Here is a 17,210-nt window from a genome sequence, read left to right on the forward strand (position 1 = left end):
AGTTTTTTGAAAGTGCCGCACCCCCGCACCCAAGTTTTCTGAAAGTGCCGCACCCCCGCACCCGCACCCATATGACATAGGTGAAAACATATAAACCACCCCACTTTGAGAGGAAATTCAATGGGGAAGGACATAATGGAGGAGAATACAAATGTAAAATCATTTGTCATCATTGTAAGGAACCGGGGCATATAAGACCGGATTGTCCCAAATTAAAAAAAGTGGTCACCTTAAGTGAAGAACCTCAAGAATTAAAGAAAGGAAGCAACTTCAATGAATTGAACATTACTCAAATAACAGAGGTCGTCTCACAAATTCTTAAAGCCACTCCTTCTATATCTGGCGCCACTATCTTCTCTTCCTCTCCTCCAGGTGAATCTTCTTGGATTTTAGATTTGAGCGCCTCTTTTCACATGACTCATAATAAGTCTTTCTTATCCGATTGCACTAAATCATATTTTTCATGCGTGTTAACAATCAATGGTACCTCTTTAAAACTTAAAAGCATAGGAAACCTTGACAATATCTCAAAAAAATTTTTTGTTCCAAAAGTGAGGGTTATTCCCAAATTGGATTTAAACCTTTTTTCAGTCTTTCAAATTTCTAACTACGGATGTAAAGTATTCTTCTCATCTAAGGCTTGTTGGGTACAGGATCTCCAGTCAGGAAAGCTGATTGGGCAAGGCCATAGAAGAGGATATCTTTACCATATGCATTCCCTATATTTACCAAAAAACTTATTTTGTAATCATGTTAAAGACATTAATTTAGATCTTTGGCATAAAAGATTAGGACAACCGAGTATATCCAAATTATCTCGTTTTTCATTTTTGAAAATCTTTTGTAAAGATAAAAATTTTGTATGTGAAGATTATTGACACCTTTTGGATCTAGAACCTCTATGTCACATGAAAATTTTGAATTAGTGCATTCAGATGTATGAGGTTCCGCTCCCATTATATCAAAAGGTGGTTATTCGTATTATGTTACATTCATAGATGATTTTAGTAGACATACTTGGATTTTCTTCCTAAAACTCAAATCCGAAGTTTTTTCATGTTTTAAAAATTTTCATAATCTTGTTAAAAATCATTTTAAAATAAATATTAAGTCTTTCGCTCCGACTCTGGGGAGAGTTTCTTTCAAATGAATTTCAACTATATCTAAAAAATTATATAATTGTCCATCAAAAATCTTGTCCTAAGTCCCCTCAACAAAATAGCATTTCCGAAAGAAAACATCGTCACATTATTGAAACTACTAGAACCCTACTTGTTTCAAAAGAAATTCCAAAATAATTTTGGGCCGAAGCCGCCCTAACCACATTATATCTAATAAATAGAATGCTTTCTCAAACATTGGAAAACAAATCTCCTATTGAAAAACTTTTTAAAATTCCTCCAAACTTGAAAAGACTAAGGGTATTTGGTTGTAAATGCTTTGTGCTTCTTGAAAAATATAATAAACTCTCTCTTAAAGCTATAAAATGTGTCTTTCTTGGATATGCTGAAAATAAGAAAAGATATCGATGTTATGATCAAACAAATGATAAGCTTTATGTTTCTAGAAATGTTACTTTTTTGGAAAACGATAATATATTTGATTTTGAAAAACCTAAGGAAGAATCTGAGTATGCCTTCTTATTTGATTTGATACCCAAATTAAATAATGAAATTGTTGATAATGATATTGAAAATTTATACACTGCCGGTCCCAAGCCCGGATAACTGTTTAGTTATACGCTGCCGGTCCCAAGCCCGGATAAAGGAGGAGGGTTGCGGTAGGCCAGTGACAGCCAACATAAAAACTTAGTCATACCCTATGAATATGAACCAATATGAGAATTTCGTTGGGGCGTTCCCTACTGAGCGACGCACGGTACTCTATAGGCCTGGAGGCAGTGATAAATGGGCAAGGGTTGCTAGGTCGTCGCCCAGAAGCGACGCGTCACACCGGCGCCCAGGTGTGGTGTCAAATAGGCAAGGGTTACCTCACTTTGTTGGACGGGTGGGGGTAAAGAAGTTAGTCCAAAACCATAAAATTAGGTTAGCCACTTGGAACATAGGGTCTTTAACTGGTAAGTTGGTAGATGTTATGTGTAGGAGAAAAATTTATATTTTATGTCTACAAGAGACCAAATGGGTAGGTGAGAAGGCAAAAGTGATAGAACCTCGGGGATATAAGATTTGGTATGCAGGAATATATAGAAATAGGAATGTAGTAAGGATTGTTATGAGTCGTGAGTTTATAGATAATGTAGTTGAGGTCTGTAGGAAGGGTGATAGGATTTTACTTATTAAATTAGTATTAGGTACGAATATTATTAATATTATTAGTGTTTATGCACCTCAAGTAGGTTTAGATGATTCCATTAAGCGTCAATTTTGGGAAGATTTAGATGGAATAGTACAAGGGATATCTTATTGGTGAAAAGCTTTTCATCGGCGGTGACCTTAATGGACATGTAGGCATTAGTAGGGATGGATTTGAGAGTATCCATGGAGGCTATGGTATAGGAGAAAGAAACGAAAGTGGAAAAAAGATTTTAGATTTGGGTTTGTCCTATGATATGATCTTAGCAAACACTTGGTTTAGGAAGAGGGAGTTTCACTTAGTAACATTTAAAAGTGGGGTTAATACGAGTCAGATAGATTTTTTCCTACTTAGAAAGAGAGATAGGGGTTGTTGCATCGATTATAAGGTTATACCGGGAGAAAGTGTAGCTACACAACATAGTCTTAATTTTAGATCTTAGAATTAGACAATGCCGCAAAAGGGATAGACATAGGATAGATCCTAGAATTAAGTGGTGGGCACTGAAAGGAGCTAAACAAAGAATGTTTGTAGAGCAGGTAGTTAAGGAAGCTGATTGGTGTCTCGAGGAGGATTCAGAATCAATGTGGAATAAGATAGCGGGTGGTATGAGAAAGGTGGCTAAGGAGGTATTGGGTGAGTCTAAAGGCGGTGCACCGCTAGGTAAGGATACATCATGGTGGAACGAGGATGTCAAATTAGCTATTAAGGTTAAAAGAGAGTGTTATAGAAATCTAAGTAAGAGTCGTGATAATGAGAATTTAGAGAAGTATATGATAGCAAAAAAGGAAGCTAAAAAAGTAGTTCAAAACGCGAAGAATAAGGTATATAAGGAGGTTTATGACAAGTTGGATACCAAAGAGGACGAGAAGGATATTTATAGGCTTGCAAAGATGAGAGATAGAAAATCGAGAGATCTGGGTATGATTAGATGTATCAAAGATGAAATATAAAGGGTTTTAGTTAAAGATAGGAGATTAAGGAGAGATGAAAAGATTATTTTGATAAGCTATTTAATGGAAGTCATGCTCAGGATCTTGGACACTTGTCCATTCCTTTTCATGAGATGAATCGTGACTTCATGCGCAAGATTCAAAAGAAAGAAATTGCAGAGGCTTTGAAGAAAATGAAATCAAGAAGGGCGGTTGGCCCAGATGGTATACCTATCGAGGCTTGGAAATGCTTGGGAGAGAAAGGTTTAGAATGGTTGACAAATATTTTTAACAAGATTTGGCGGACAAATAAGATGCCTAATGAGTGGAGGAAGAGTACTTTGGTGCCTCTATATAAGAATAAGGGTGATATACAAGATTGCACAAGCTATCGTGGTATAAAACTCATGAGTCATACTATAAAACTTTGGGAGAGGGTGATTGAGTCTAGGTTGAGGAAGGTTGTCATGATATCGGAGAATCAATTTGGTTTTATGCCTAGAAGATCAACTATGAAAGCTATACATCTTCTTAGACAACTTATTGAGAGAAATAGAGAGAGGAACAAAGATTTGCATATGGTTTTTATTGATTTGGAGAAGGCATATTATAGAGTACCTAGGGACGTTCTTTGGTGGACAATGATGAAGAAATGTGTTTCTCTCAAGTACATTAGTATAATTAAGGATATGTATGAAGGAGTAGTAACCAATGTCCGCACTTGTGGAGGGGTGACAACCGATTTTCCTATAACGGTTGGGTTACATCAATGATCTGCTTTAAGCCTTTCCTATTTGCTATAGTGATGGATGAGCTTACGAGATCAATTCAAGAAAATGTGCCGTGGTGTATGTTGTTTGCTGATGATATTGTTTTGATTGATGAGTCTAGAACTGGGGTTAATGCTAAGTTAGAATTATGAAGACAGACATTGGAAGCAAGAGGTTTTAAGTTGAGTAAGAGTAAGACAGAATATATGGAATGTCAGTTTAGTAAACAACGAAGTAGTGATGGGAGTGTAGTGAAGCTTGGTGAGCAAGAAATACCGGTGGATGATTGTTTCAAATATTTGGGATCTATCATTCAAAAGTATGGAGAAATTGATGGAGATGTAAATCATAGGATAAAGGTTGGGTGGATGAAATGGAGAAGTGCAACTGGAGTGTCGTGCGATCGTAAAATGCCATTGCGGTTGAAGGGAAAGTTTTATAGGACGACTATTAGGCCCGCTTTACTATATGGTACGGAATGTTGGGCTGCCAAGAGACATCATATTCAAAAAATGAGTGTAACTGAGATGCGTATGCTTAGATGAATGTGTGGAAATACAATAAAAGATAAGATTCGGAACGAGGAGATACGTAAGAAGGTAGGCGCTGCACCCATTGAAAATAAGATGAGAGAGAATCGTTTACGGTGGTTTGGACATATTTGGCGAAGGCCTAATGATGCTCAAATTAGAAGGATGGAGAAATGGGAAAATATATTAGTTAAAAGAGGTCGGGGTAGGCGTAGGAAGACTTGGATGAGGATGATAGGAAAGGATATGAATGCTTTGAACCTCACCGAGGACATGGCATTGGATAGAAATGATTGGAAGAGAAGGATTCATGTGCAAGACCCAGAATGATTTTCTTCATATCGCCGGCCCCAATTGTTTTGGGATGAAGGCGTAGTTGTTGTTGATATTGAAAATTTCGATACTATTAATGACTTAAGTGAAGAAAGAGAACCATCTCATAATCTTCTACAATACTCTAGACGAGATAATGGGGAGCATTTATGTACCCTTGAAAGATATAATCAACTAACAAATGTTGAAGAAACTAGTGTTAGAAGATCGGAACGAATACATAGGCATCTAAATAGGTTTGTCTCATACGAATCCTTTTCTCTAAACTTTAAGGCTTGCCTTATAACTATTCATTCATATCACGAACCATCTAACTACAACGAAGCTGAAAATATAAAAGAATGAGTTGAAGCCATGAAAATAAAATTAGATGCGTTACACAAGGCTCATATTTGGGCAATTCAACCTCTTCCCATAGGAAAGAAGACAATAGGGTGTAGATGGGTTTTTAAAATTAAAACAAAAAGTGATGGGTCTCTGGAAAGATATAAAGCAAGGCTAGTTGCAAAAGGATACTCTTAGAGATATGGAGTAGATTATGAGGAAACATTCGCCCCAGTAGCTCGTATGACCACAGTTAGGGCTCTAGTTGCAGTAGCATCCATTAAAAAATGGCCTATATATCAGTTAGATGTTAAGAATGCATTCTTAAACATGAACTTAAATGAAGAAGTTTACATTGGATCCTCTTCTTGGTTTGACAATTGAAAATGACATGGTTCTTCGTCTTCAAAATGCTTTATATGGGCTTAAATAAGCCCCTAAAACATGGTATGACCGATTTAGTGGTACTGTGTTAAAACTTGGATTTAAATCTTATTACACTGATATTGTTCTTTTTGTTAGATCTACAGATACCTCATTGATCATTCTCCTTTTATATGTTGATGATATGATCATCACTGGGAATGATCAGAAGGAAATTGAAGACATTAAAATTATGCTTAAAAAATCTTTTGATATGACTGACCTTGGTTTTTTGAAATATTTTTTAGAAATTGAAGTAGCATATTTGCCAAGAGGGTACATTTTATCTCAAATCAATTTTGCAATTGATATTGTTGCTCGTTCAGGAATCACTGACACAAAATATGCCGATACTCTTAAGTGATAAATGCAAAAATGAGAGCGGAAGACAGAGTGTTATTAGATGATCCAACTTCTTATAGACAATTTATTGGATCATTAATGTACCTGTCCATTACAAGGCCAGATATTGTGCATGTCGTACACACTGAAAGTCAATTTCAACATGCGCCCACCACGGTTTATATGAGTGCAATATTAAGAATAATTCGATACATCAAGAAAACCATATCTAAAGGGCTATTCTTATCATCTTCATCATCTTTAAATCTTATTGCTTATACTGATTCTGACTGGGGAAGAGATCCCAATAACCGTTACTCAACTACAAGTTTTTGTGTGTTCGTAGGTGATTCCCTCATCTCTTGGCGATGCAAAAAATAACAGAAAGTGTTTTATCTTCCACGAAAGCTGAGTATAGGGCAATGACTATAACAACCACCGAGGTCATGTGGATGAGAGCGCTGCTTTCTGATATGGACGTTGATGTCTCAGAACCTTCAAAACTGTGTTGCGATAACAAAAGCACCATATATATAGCCGGCAATCACACATTTCATGAGCGAACGAAACATATTGAGATGGACTGTCACTATGTTCACGAAGAATATTTGAAGGGGACGATTACTTTGCCATATGTTCAGTCCGAGTTTCAGGTTGCGGACTTCTTCACCAAAGCTCTTCCTTTACTCAGATTTTTGTATCTTCTTAGCAAACTTTCGATGATTTCACCATAAGTTTGAGGGGCAGTGTTAAAATACTATGTACGTACGTATACCTGTCAAGGGTATTTTAGTTTTTTTATAAATATGTATTTAGTACAGTCCACAAATGTATTTCTTTATTTTTATTTTTTACTTTTTCTTTTTTGTATTTTTCATAATATGACTGTTGGGAGGCAGTCCAACCAGTCGTTGGACTTCCCCCCAACGATCATAAATATGACCGTTGGAAGGCAGTCCAACGGCTGTTGGACTGCCTCACACACTTTGAGTGAGGCTTTATAAATAGATCGTCACTCTACTCTTGTAAGGTAATGCTCTTAGAAGCATTTTTGTGGGGTTTATAAAGTTTTGTTTATTCTTAAGGCCTTTGTGTCTTGCTATTTTTGTAGTTCATATTTTATCTCTTTTATGAGATTGTAATTGGTCCATTAGAGACCACGGTTCTTGCACTTGTGTAGCCCTTTGTTGGCATTATATTTTAGCATCATTGATTCATTACAAGATCGGCGTCTTAACAATTTGACTGCTTATTATCCAACATGTTAGTCTTATACCTGAAAGATTTGAGTTTTCTCGGTTTGTGGAGGTTCTTGCTGATAACAAATGCATGGATATCCTCATGTTATTCTTTCTATATCTATTGCCGAGGAACACAAATTTGATTAGTGTAACTTTTCTGATATTGTTGTGTAGCTCAAAATTCATTAAACTGGTTAAATTTTCACCTATGTCACATAGGTGCGGGTACGGGTGCGGCGATGCGGTACTTTAAAAAAAACTTAGGTGCGGGGATGCGGGGAGGGTGTATATATATATATATATATATATATAATTTTTAACAGTTTTAAGTTAACACTACTTGTATGTGTGTGCATTTATGTATATATATATATATATATATATATATATATATATATATATATATATATATATAAATGGACTTGATTAGGGTTAACTTAATCTACTTTTGGATAGAAATGGACCTCAGTGTGGTTCACTTCACCTAACACAAAGGAAGCTGTCTCCAAGTGTCGCACCCGCCTGGGTGCGGGTGCAACGCGGGTGCGGTGCCCTACTAGAAGAGTCAGTGTGACATAGATTTTCACCTTCTTTCCCTAGTTCAGTTTAATAATCTTTTCCTTTGTTTCTTTTCAGTGCATAGCTTGGAAAACAATACTGATCTTGGTTCACGTTTTCTATTTTTTGCAGTTTTGCTCTGACAGAGTTTACAATCCGTAAGTATATTTTGATATTTGTATTATTGTTTCCTCTCTTTGAGAAACCCAAAAACCAAAAACGTTAGCTCACTGTTTCTGTTATTCCAAATTATAGTTGATTGATTTCTTTTGAGTGTTGTTGGCACATGCCACCTTTCATGGATATTAACAAGTTTACCATTGTTTTTAGCCCAAAGAAATTTGGAAATGCCATGATGGTACCATCCATTGATTGCCACCATCAAGGATATTAGGTCACCATTGTTTTCCCAAAATGTTAGAAATAGATGGCTTTCATGCATAAATGATCATCAAGGACATTGTTTTAATTTACAGAGAGAGCACCCTGAAGGTACCTTTCATTCCCAAATACTACTAAGAAATATTTCACATGGATACAACTGTAGGTACAAGGATACAGCCATTTTTATGAAGCTTTCTAATATGACTAATATAAAAGGGGATTTAGTGTGGAAAAAAAATGCAGTGTCCATGTGACACATGAAATGTGTCTTGTAGCTCTTTAATAAATTATTTAAATATACTAGTTTAGGGGGCGTTTGATTGGCTGGACAAATGCCGCTCGGACAAGCCGGGGGCCCAAGCATCTTCTTTTAAAAATATAAGGCAGGGATGTCCCTGTGTTTCAGACACAGTACATCTCGCACAGGGACCGCTTTATCCCCGGGCAGGTTTGTACCACGAGTCAAACACACCCCTTAATGCATGGAACAACCACTGAATTCATAAATTTCTTGGAGCAGATGAGTGTCGTGTACTTGTAACATCTACTGAAGGCTGTGAATTTTAATGGCACCCTCTCTTCATCTGTGTGTATGTGTGTGTGAGGGAGGGGGGTGCGTGATGTTGGGTGGTTATATATGAAAATTGCATATACATAAGCCCCTTCATTAGATCTAGAACTGTGAATCTGTATTAGTTTTTTATTTTTATTTTATGATAACAGGAACAAACCATCACTTTGGTTTGGATTTCCCATTACAGGCCAAGAGGTGCCATGTTGACCGGGGCCCTGTTTGAGTGTCTGTGATATAAAACTCCATGAGCACTCCCCCCTGCCCACTAGGGATAGTTTTCTGTTGGCTTCAGACTTCCAGCAAAGGATGCACACCCTGGGTATTGAACTCTTGACATCCTTCAACTTGAATGCCATAGTCCTAGCCAGGCGTGAGGAGCCCTTTGGGCAATTATCTGTATTAGTTGATGTTGAAATATATAATGGTGGAAAAAGACACCATAATGATGTGAAAGATTCAGAATACGTTATTAAGTAAATATTTGACCATTCATCTAAATGCAATTGTCATCATAAAAGTCAAGAATTTCTCATCCTGAAGCTGACAAATTTCTCTGAGTGCATTGTTGTGCTTTGTCCATTGACTTTCCTAACAATTATCTGCAGAAAAGTTATCTAACTTTTTATGTAGTGTGGTTAAGCATAAGCTTTATCTCTTCTTTATAGTATTAATTGAAAAAGGTCGTCAGTCTTGATGTATTATGAATTTTGTTAATGTGCCATTTTGATAATTGAAAGGAGCTATCCATACTTTTTCTTATCCTTTTCATATCCATCTCCTGTCCGTCATAGAATGTACTGATCTTTCAGACAACATTCCTGTTAGGGAGCATTTTTCCTTGTTATGCTCTTATGTTTGCTGATATTTTTGGAACTTCTTGAACTTTCTTGAATGGAGAGTTTCTTTGATCTGGCTTCATTTCATTGGCCTCCTGAACTACAAATGTTAACAATTTGCTTCCTTTTCTCTTTATGATTCTATATTACAAATGTTACCTGAAAGATGGACTTTGGCCTGATTATGATGATGGAAGTTGGCCAGCTTGTTGTACTCAATCCGATTTTGATCCAAATAAGGTGCTGGATTGAAAATCACAATAATCCCCTTGCAAATGATATGCCTGCATATTTTCAATGAGTTTTCCTTCTTTGCAATGTAGATTTCATCCTTGGTTGACAAACTTGAAAGGTACTGGCCAGCATTAAGTTGTAGTCCTTCATCTGTCTGCCATGGTGGAAAAGGATCCTTTTGGGCTCATGAGGTAATTGTAGGCTTAAGATGTACTTTTCGTTTTAATTTTATCCTTCAATTGCATCCTAACTGTATTTTCTCCTTTTGTTGACATGGACATACACGCCTTCGGCTGGTTTTTCCTATGCAGTGGGGTAATTTCCTTGTACTCTTCTAATTTTCAATACATGATGAATCTTAGTGGTTAATTCCATGTCTTTAAAAAATGCCATGAAAGCGATTACCTTTTAAATTTCCAGGCAAAGGAAAAGATTTTAATGAGCCAACCTTTTTCAGATTGCCATTTTAATGATGAATGGAGCAGCAAAGTGAACCTGTATTTAGCTTTTATTGACAAGAAAATGAGAAAAAACTTTTATACTCTAGGTAGCATGAGGTTTGTACTTAAGGTGCACTTATCTCCATTTGCCTCTTGTACTTTCTATGAGAAAATTTAAAACCGATACTGGTCAGAAAACAATAGACACACAATAAGAATCTAGGTCACTATATGTTTAATCAATTTTCATTGTCAAGTCATTATCAGTTGGGGATGTATTATGAAAAGTTATTTCTTCTGTTGATATCAATTGGAGTTTTTGGTAATCTATTTTCCAAAGCATGTTTAGACTGGACGATGAAGGCTTCAGTATTCATTGATAACCAATAACTTTTTCAGTCATATGGCATTGACTTTTATTCCTGTGTCCGGTATCAGGCACACATATTGTTCATATGATGCTTTTAATTGCAGAAAAGCATGGGACTTGTTCGTTCCCAGTAATTCGTGATGAGTATGACTATTTCTCGAAAACACTTCATCTCTATTCCAAGTATAATGTCACGGTCAGTACAATTTTCTTTGCATTTTAGTTAAATTCTCTCTCTCTCTCTCTATGGCCCCTTGTGGATTTAGAAACCAAGGCCCTCAGCTAAAGATAAGGGTGACTACTGTTCCAGCTATTCACAATTCTACCTATGTCCTCTTACTAGTTTAACCATGCATTAATTGGTAGTAGATATGTGTATGGCATTAGAACTTACAAAAATGACCTATAGCTCCTTGTGTGGAGATGAATTGTAGAAAAATAATAGTCCCTCTTTTAAAAACTACATTACATGATTTCAGAGACCAAACTTTTTGAAATATTGTTTCAGAAAATTTTGGATGATGCAAGATACCCCCCCGATAACTGTCGGAAATATCCATTAGATAAAGTCATTGCAGCTATAGAGGAAGCTATTGGAGCATCACCTCTACTGGTCTGCTCACATGGTGCAGTGCAGGAACTTCGCTTGTGCTTCTACAAGGATTTCAAGGTCTGTCATATTCATGTTTGGGTTTTTGGTGAAACTTAATTGTTCTCTAGAATCTTCTGTGATTGATGGTGTTTAACTCTTTTTCAGCCTCGCAACTGTGTTACTGTTGGTGCTGATGATAGGCATGGCAACGCTGGTTCGAAAAGCTCCTGCCCCAAATATATAAGCATACCAGAGAACTCTCATTTGTGTAAGCATGCATTTTTATTTTATTTTATTTCTCTCCTTTAGTTACAGTGTTTAATGAATCCACTACATATGAGAATTTAGGTGTTCCTTCCCCACTCAGCATGTCCTAACCCTTGTTTGGATAGGCATGCTGGGTGGTTGCACCCATATCAGATTTGAACCCTAAGCATGGCCTAACTCTTGCTTGGACAAAGCTGTGAAACAGATTCAAACAGCTCATCCTGAGTCTAGCTGATTCCGTTTTATTTGCATGCTTGGCTTTTGCGTTCTCTTTGTTTTAGGATATAGAGCTTCTAGACAGCAAAGATAAACTTGATTACCAGCCCCTTCAACATTTTTAGAGTTTTTTTGATTGACATCTGGAACTACTACAAACTTTATAGCGTGAGGTTTTTGTGAGGCTTGATTTTTTTCTTTTTGTGAGAATGCCAAACTTGATTTAATTTTATTATCTTGATTTTTTTGGAGCTATCTATTTCTTGACTTAAAGATTGCCAAATTTCTCTTCTTTCTCATACTAGTAAATCTGTTTCTATCACCAGTAAAATTATTAATCATTTCCTTTTTTTGATTCTTAAGGTCTAATGTTGAAGTCTGCTACTAACACTTTCAAGACTGTTTGTTTCACCAGTGAGATTATTCATTATTTCCTATCCTGATACTTGTGGTCGTCTTAGAAAGATCTTAACATTTTGGTCTTAGTTGAAAGACTTGTCTGAATTTAATTATGGACCAGTCTTTTTATGTTCTTTTTGGAGTGGACCAGACACACCATGATGGTCTAAATCATGGTTGCCAGTCGAGGAAGCGGGAAGCGAGGCACTTTCAAAATTTTAGGAAGCGGGAAGCGTGGGACGACTTAGAAGCGAATCACGAACCGTCTCGAAAGCGACCTAGGAAGCGAACCGGAAGCGACTTAGGAAGCGGAAAAAAATAAAAAATAAAAAAAATAAAAAAAATAAAAAATAAAAAATAAAAATAAAAAAGAGAGGGAAGCACACTTCCCAAAAAAAGGGATGCTTCCCCACGCATTTTGGAAGCGCGACGTTTCGCGCTTCCGAAATGCATGTTGGGGAAGCGCGCTTCCCCTATGGTATAGGCGGTTCCAGTAACTCTGGTCTAAATAACCAGGCTGCCTTTCTGGTCTTCCTTGGCCATTGAGCTAGGAGGAGGTCGAAGATGAGTAGAATTTGGATTGGACATGAATGACATGACCCAGCTAGCTGACCTGATCAGTGATTGGTATTAAGTTGCACATTTTTAGTTGTGTGTGTGTGTTCATGCATGTGTATAAGTATTTGAGGTTTTTGACCAGACCAGCTGACTGTCAGTCCTCAAAACAAGCACTCACCATCGTAGACAGATGAATAAGTCTCTCTATGATGATAAGCCTGTTTAAACCATAGTCACCTGTATCGTTAATTTCTCGGTGAGGTTTTTTCTTGGAGATCATTTCAAGAAGTGATTTTTCTGGGAAAAATATCAGGTAAATCTTCTAAGCTATGAATAATAAAAAAGATAAGAAATAATAGGTTTAATAGTATTTTTCTTGCAAAAATATAAAGAACCAATTAGAAAAGGTTTTAACTTTTAAAATATAAAAGAAACAAAAAAAGATAAACTATATAAAAAAGATATTTTTTGAAAATCTCTGGAATATCTCAATATTTTGAAAATATCAAGAAAATATCGGCTGACCTTGAAGAACTGATAATATCATGATATTTTTAAAATATCGGCGATATCGGTGACTGGTTTAAACTCTAATTTCTGTTGTCTGTGCAACAAGTGTAGCAAATTGTCAAGGTCGTCTGGAATGAAAGTGCTGTGAGCCTTCTACTATCCTATTGGCTTAATGTGACTTCTATGCATTTAAATGCAGAATAACCAGCTGATCATTTGACAGGTGACTTAAGTCTTTCTTTGATGATGGACCCATTTTAATCCAAAGTTTCTTTTGACAGTGCCACAAAGTTCAGCAGTGTCATGGTCTTCTGCTATGGAAATTCTGTGAGCCGGGCTATTTGCTTGTAACTTTTATGTATTAAGATGGAGAATAATCAGCTCTCTGTTGATCCCTTGCCCGAGCACTCTAGGCAGGTGGGGTGCTTAATCTAAATTTCATTTGATGCATGATGGAGACACTTGGTTTAGCATTATGATAAAAAGGTTGGTGGCAAAATTTCAGTCAAATTATGGTTCATTTGTTTGAAGTTTTCTGTCAGCTGTGTGTGTGTGTGTGTGTGGAAACATGATAGGGTTGGTTCATTCATAGAAAATGGTTGATGTTATTTAAAATCTGGGCCATTATGCCCGCAAGGGCTACGCACACCTTGCTAGGTGGGTCAGCTTTATGATGCTCCCCCCCTGACCCAATGCTGGTCTCCCCATGTAATAAAAATATATAAACAGGTTATAGGTTAAAGATTTGTTTGTTGCCTTATGGTTCATGAATACATGATTACAAACTTGGCTCCATGGAGTCTTAGTGCCATTACGCCAATAACGCTGAAACATCTTTTCCTTTTTCCGTTAATTTTCTTTAGATATCAATGTCACGGATAATGTGCTCGCTTGCCCTGCCAAAGCATCTGAGTAGGACTCCTACCTTTTATTCAGAATGACATGGAAGCAATTTTTTTGTACGTGGGGATTCAAAAGAATAATTTACAAAATGAGCCCTGATCCACTGATCCCCCCAAGTCATCCCTATCTTCATGCCCTTCTTTTGGATTTCATTAATGCAAGTTGTTTTGATCGCCCCAAGGGGGGTTGGCGTAGTGGGATGGGGCCTTGACTGCTAGATGGGTGGTCGTCTGGTACTCCCCTTTCCAGCAACGGCGTCGACCCTCCTGGTCCTGTGCCAGGGCCTGGACAGGCCCGTTCATGGGCCAGTGTCATCAGTCATTCATCCCCTCTCCTAGTGGAGGAGAGGATGCAGGTTTTTCCATTGAGGAACTAGAGTCTGGAGGGCATGCGTGTATGATGGTATGCTTGGACCATACAAGTACAACTGGACTCTGTTGGCTGGTCTTTCTTTCAGGCGACACCCATGCAAAAAGACTGGAGTATATATATATATATATATATTGCCTTGGGGAACTGTTGCCCACAATGACTGGTCTACGTTTTACTGCTGTTCACAATGGTCTCTTTCTGATCAAAACTACTTCAGAGGCTGATATGCTCACGGTCATGCGCATGGAAGGTTGCTGGACTGACGCTTGTTGCGAGTCGTTGGAAGCCTTTCAAACTTGAACAGAACCATTTGGTTCCCGTGTGGTTAAAGTTACCAGGCCTTTCTGTGGAGTTCTGGATCAATACTTCTTCCAGTGGGTTGCACGGTATCTAAGAGGTCATCTCAAATATGTGGATGCCCCATCCACCAGTACAGTATGCTGGTATATGCTTGGAGGTTCCACTGTTCCTTTGCGCATTCGGGCACTCATTTAGTCAATCGGTAGAGTAGGAGAATAGTATGAAGTATTGTCGATGCTGTGGTACTATAACGCATTCACCGTCTACTTGGCCAGCCCGTCCGAGGGAGGGATCTGCTCAACCAGTTGATGAGGTTGACTGGAAAGCTCTTACTGTTTCCAAGAGGAGTATTGGAGCCAGTGAAGGAGTCTTCAACCAGAACAGATTCAGTGTTATTTTAGAAACCCCGCTTGAGGGATCTCTAAAATCCTTCTCCTCTACCCAATGCTGAAGTTCCCATCTCCGATGGAGGTTCCACGCCCCTGATTTGGTTCAGGAGCCCACTAGGGATGTGTCAAATGGATTGGATTGTGGGGGCTGGCCCTGATTTGGTTCAGGAGACCATTTTTTTTGCCCATGACCTTTAGCTACGCTTTTTAAAAGCGATGCTAAAAGTCATTTTTTTTTAAAATGGTCATGTAGCTACCACTTTTCCTATATATATATATATATATATATATATATATATATATATATATATATATATATATATATATATATATATATATATATATATATAAAATCATTAGAATATGAGAACTAATGTTTGAACCGCTATTTTCATGAATTTTGTTCTTTTCTCTTGAACCTAACTGTACGAATGTGATCTAGATTTTATAAGAATCCGTTCTTGAATAATCCAATTTTAATGCATAAACGAGATTTTTTAAGGCTTTAAAATCAATGGCTCATAATTTTCATAAATATTCAAGCATTCACAAATCACATTTTTTTTATAAAAAATACACAATCCAGTAGTTGATTCTTAGCAAATTTACCATGCTTATATTTGTAATTCTCATATTCTAGTGACATTCTTTTCCTATCTGTATGCTAATTGTAGACAATCATGACTGTGAAGATGCCATGTAGCAAGTTCCAAACCTGACTGTTCGAGACGTTGATGTGGCAGTCCTGCTATGTCACCCAGAACCTAGCCCCACTACAGCCACTGCTTCTCTCGGATTCTGCCCCTCCTGGGTTTCAGTTTCGTGCTTCGACGATGGCTAGTGATTCTACAATGAACACAAAGGTGCCAGTCTTCAGGATCCTCCAAGTGCGACTTTGATCGAGAATTCTCAACTCCAGCCACTGACCCTTGATACATGCTGTCAGTGGAGAAGGTTGTGTTGGATCCAGATATCAGATCCAGTGTGGCCATAGGGTCTCACAATAGAATCCCCAACAGCCATTGAATAGTGAGCCCATTAAGAGTCATTCATATGATTTTATTATTAGTTTTAATGATAATTACTGGCTGCATCTATAACCTATCATGCATGGGTTAAGATTGGAGTTACATGATTAAAGGGACATTATGCCCTTGATAATGGTGGAGTATATAATGGCTCATGGACATGGCAAGAATATGAGAAAATAATGAGCTCAAAAAGAGGGTTGAAAAAATCTCACGTTTGGATATGGGCTAGAATAGCTCAACATAGTAGAGCATGTGTTTTCACAAGGTTGGAGGTTAAACCCTCGTTTTAGTGCACATGCCCTTTTAATTCGATCATCCCAACCAAACTCAGTTTAGGAACCCATTGGTTCCAACATTGGTATAAAAGCACTGCAATCGATCTTTATGCCAAGCGTTGCTTCTGTGCTGATCCATGCTACTGCACCAACCCCGACTCCATTGGACCTATAATCACATGGAAAAGCCTACGGTATACCAAAGCCATGAGCACTATTGCTGCATGCAACTGTTGCTGTTGCAGACCAATCTTGTTGCGCCAAACACCTGCCCACATCCTTCACTTAATGGGTCCTTCAGTGATGGTGGTGGTTGTGGTGTTTTCGCACTCCTCTTGTCACTGCCTACAAATCCTTAACTAGTAGCACAACCCCTTCAACTTTCTCAAATCGGTGCAACACTAAGTTGGTGGCGGAGACGCATCAAGCATGGAGACCACCACATGCAACAATACCTATAAGGACTCAATGAAAGTGAGCCCGAGTTTGCGTTCCTCATTCGGCACTGGCGAATAGTGCTCGGCCAAGATAAAGGCACCCTTTCATTTAAAATACTGCCTGCGACGTGACCCTGACTCAGGAGTTTTGCCTGTGTTTATACCCACAGGGTTCTGACAACTGTAACATAAACGATCATGCATTAAATAGGCATGACATGCATCATATAATAAAGAAAATTTAATTAAAGATAAGAATTGGTTCATGCATGAGAATCAACTTCTACATTTTTAACTGCATGCATTTTTAACTGTATGTCTATGTAATTTGAATTGTTTAAGCTTGAATGAATTACT

The 17,210-nt window shown here is 37.6% G+C and overlaps 1 protein-coding gene and 1 long non-coding RNA gene across 2 annotated transcripts in view; both read left to right on the plus strand.

Moving 5' to 3' along the window:
- LOC149811797 (uncharacterized) overlaps positions 1–10,004 on the plus strand; it is a 32,637-nt gene extending 22,633 nt beyond the window's left edge. Inside the window, exons 2-4 of the long non-coding RNA XR_016428566.1 lie at positions 7,899–7,924; positions 9,727–9,800; positions 9,884–10,004. This is a non-coding gene — a long non-coding RNA (uncharacterized LOC149811797). The remainder of the gene's footprint in view (positions 1–7,898; positions 7,925–9,726; positions 9,801–9,883) is intronic.
- Positions 10,005–10,633: 629 nt separating this feature from the next.
- On the plus strand, positions 10,634–13,656 carry LOC149811798 (ribonuclease 2-like). Its single transcript, XM_089993426.1, has 4 exons — positions 10,634–10,800; positions 11,113–11,274; positions 11,362–11,464; positions 13,428–13,656. The coding sequence occupies exons 1-4, from the start codon at positions 10,690–10,692 to the stop codon at positions 13,475–13,477; spliced, it is 426 nt and encodes a 141-aa protein (XP_089849552.1). The 5' UTR covers positions 10,634–10,689; the 3' UTR covers positions 13,478–13,656.
- Positions 13,657–17,210: the final 3,554 nt, after the last annotated feature.

The sequence above is a fragment of the Nuphar pumila genome, chromosome 17, assembly GCF_984573655.1.
Source record: "Nuphar pumila chromosome 17, dmNupPumi1.hap1.1, whole genome shotgun sequence".
Lineage (NCBI taxonomy): Eukaryota > Viridiplantae > Streptophyta > Magnoliopsida > Nymphaeales > Nymphaeaceae > Nuphar > Nuphar pumila.

Coding starts and splice junctions, on each gene's coding strand:
- LOC149811798 (XM_089993426.1), top strand. CDS start 10,690: ATGATGCTTTTAATTGCAGAAAAGCATGGGACTTGTTCGTTCCCAGTA. Junction 10,801..11,112: donor ATTCCAAGTATAATGTCACG/GTCAGTACAATT, acceptor ATATTGTTTCAG/AAAATTTTGGATGATGCAAG. Junction 11,275..11,361: donor GCTTCTACAAGGATTTCAAG/GTCTGTCATATT, acceptor ACTCTTTTTCAG/CCTCGCAACTGTGTTACTGT.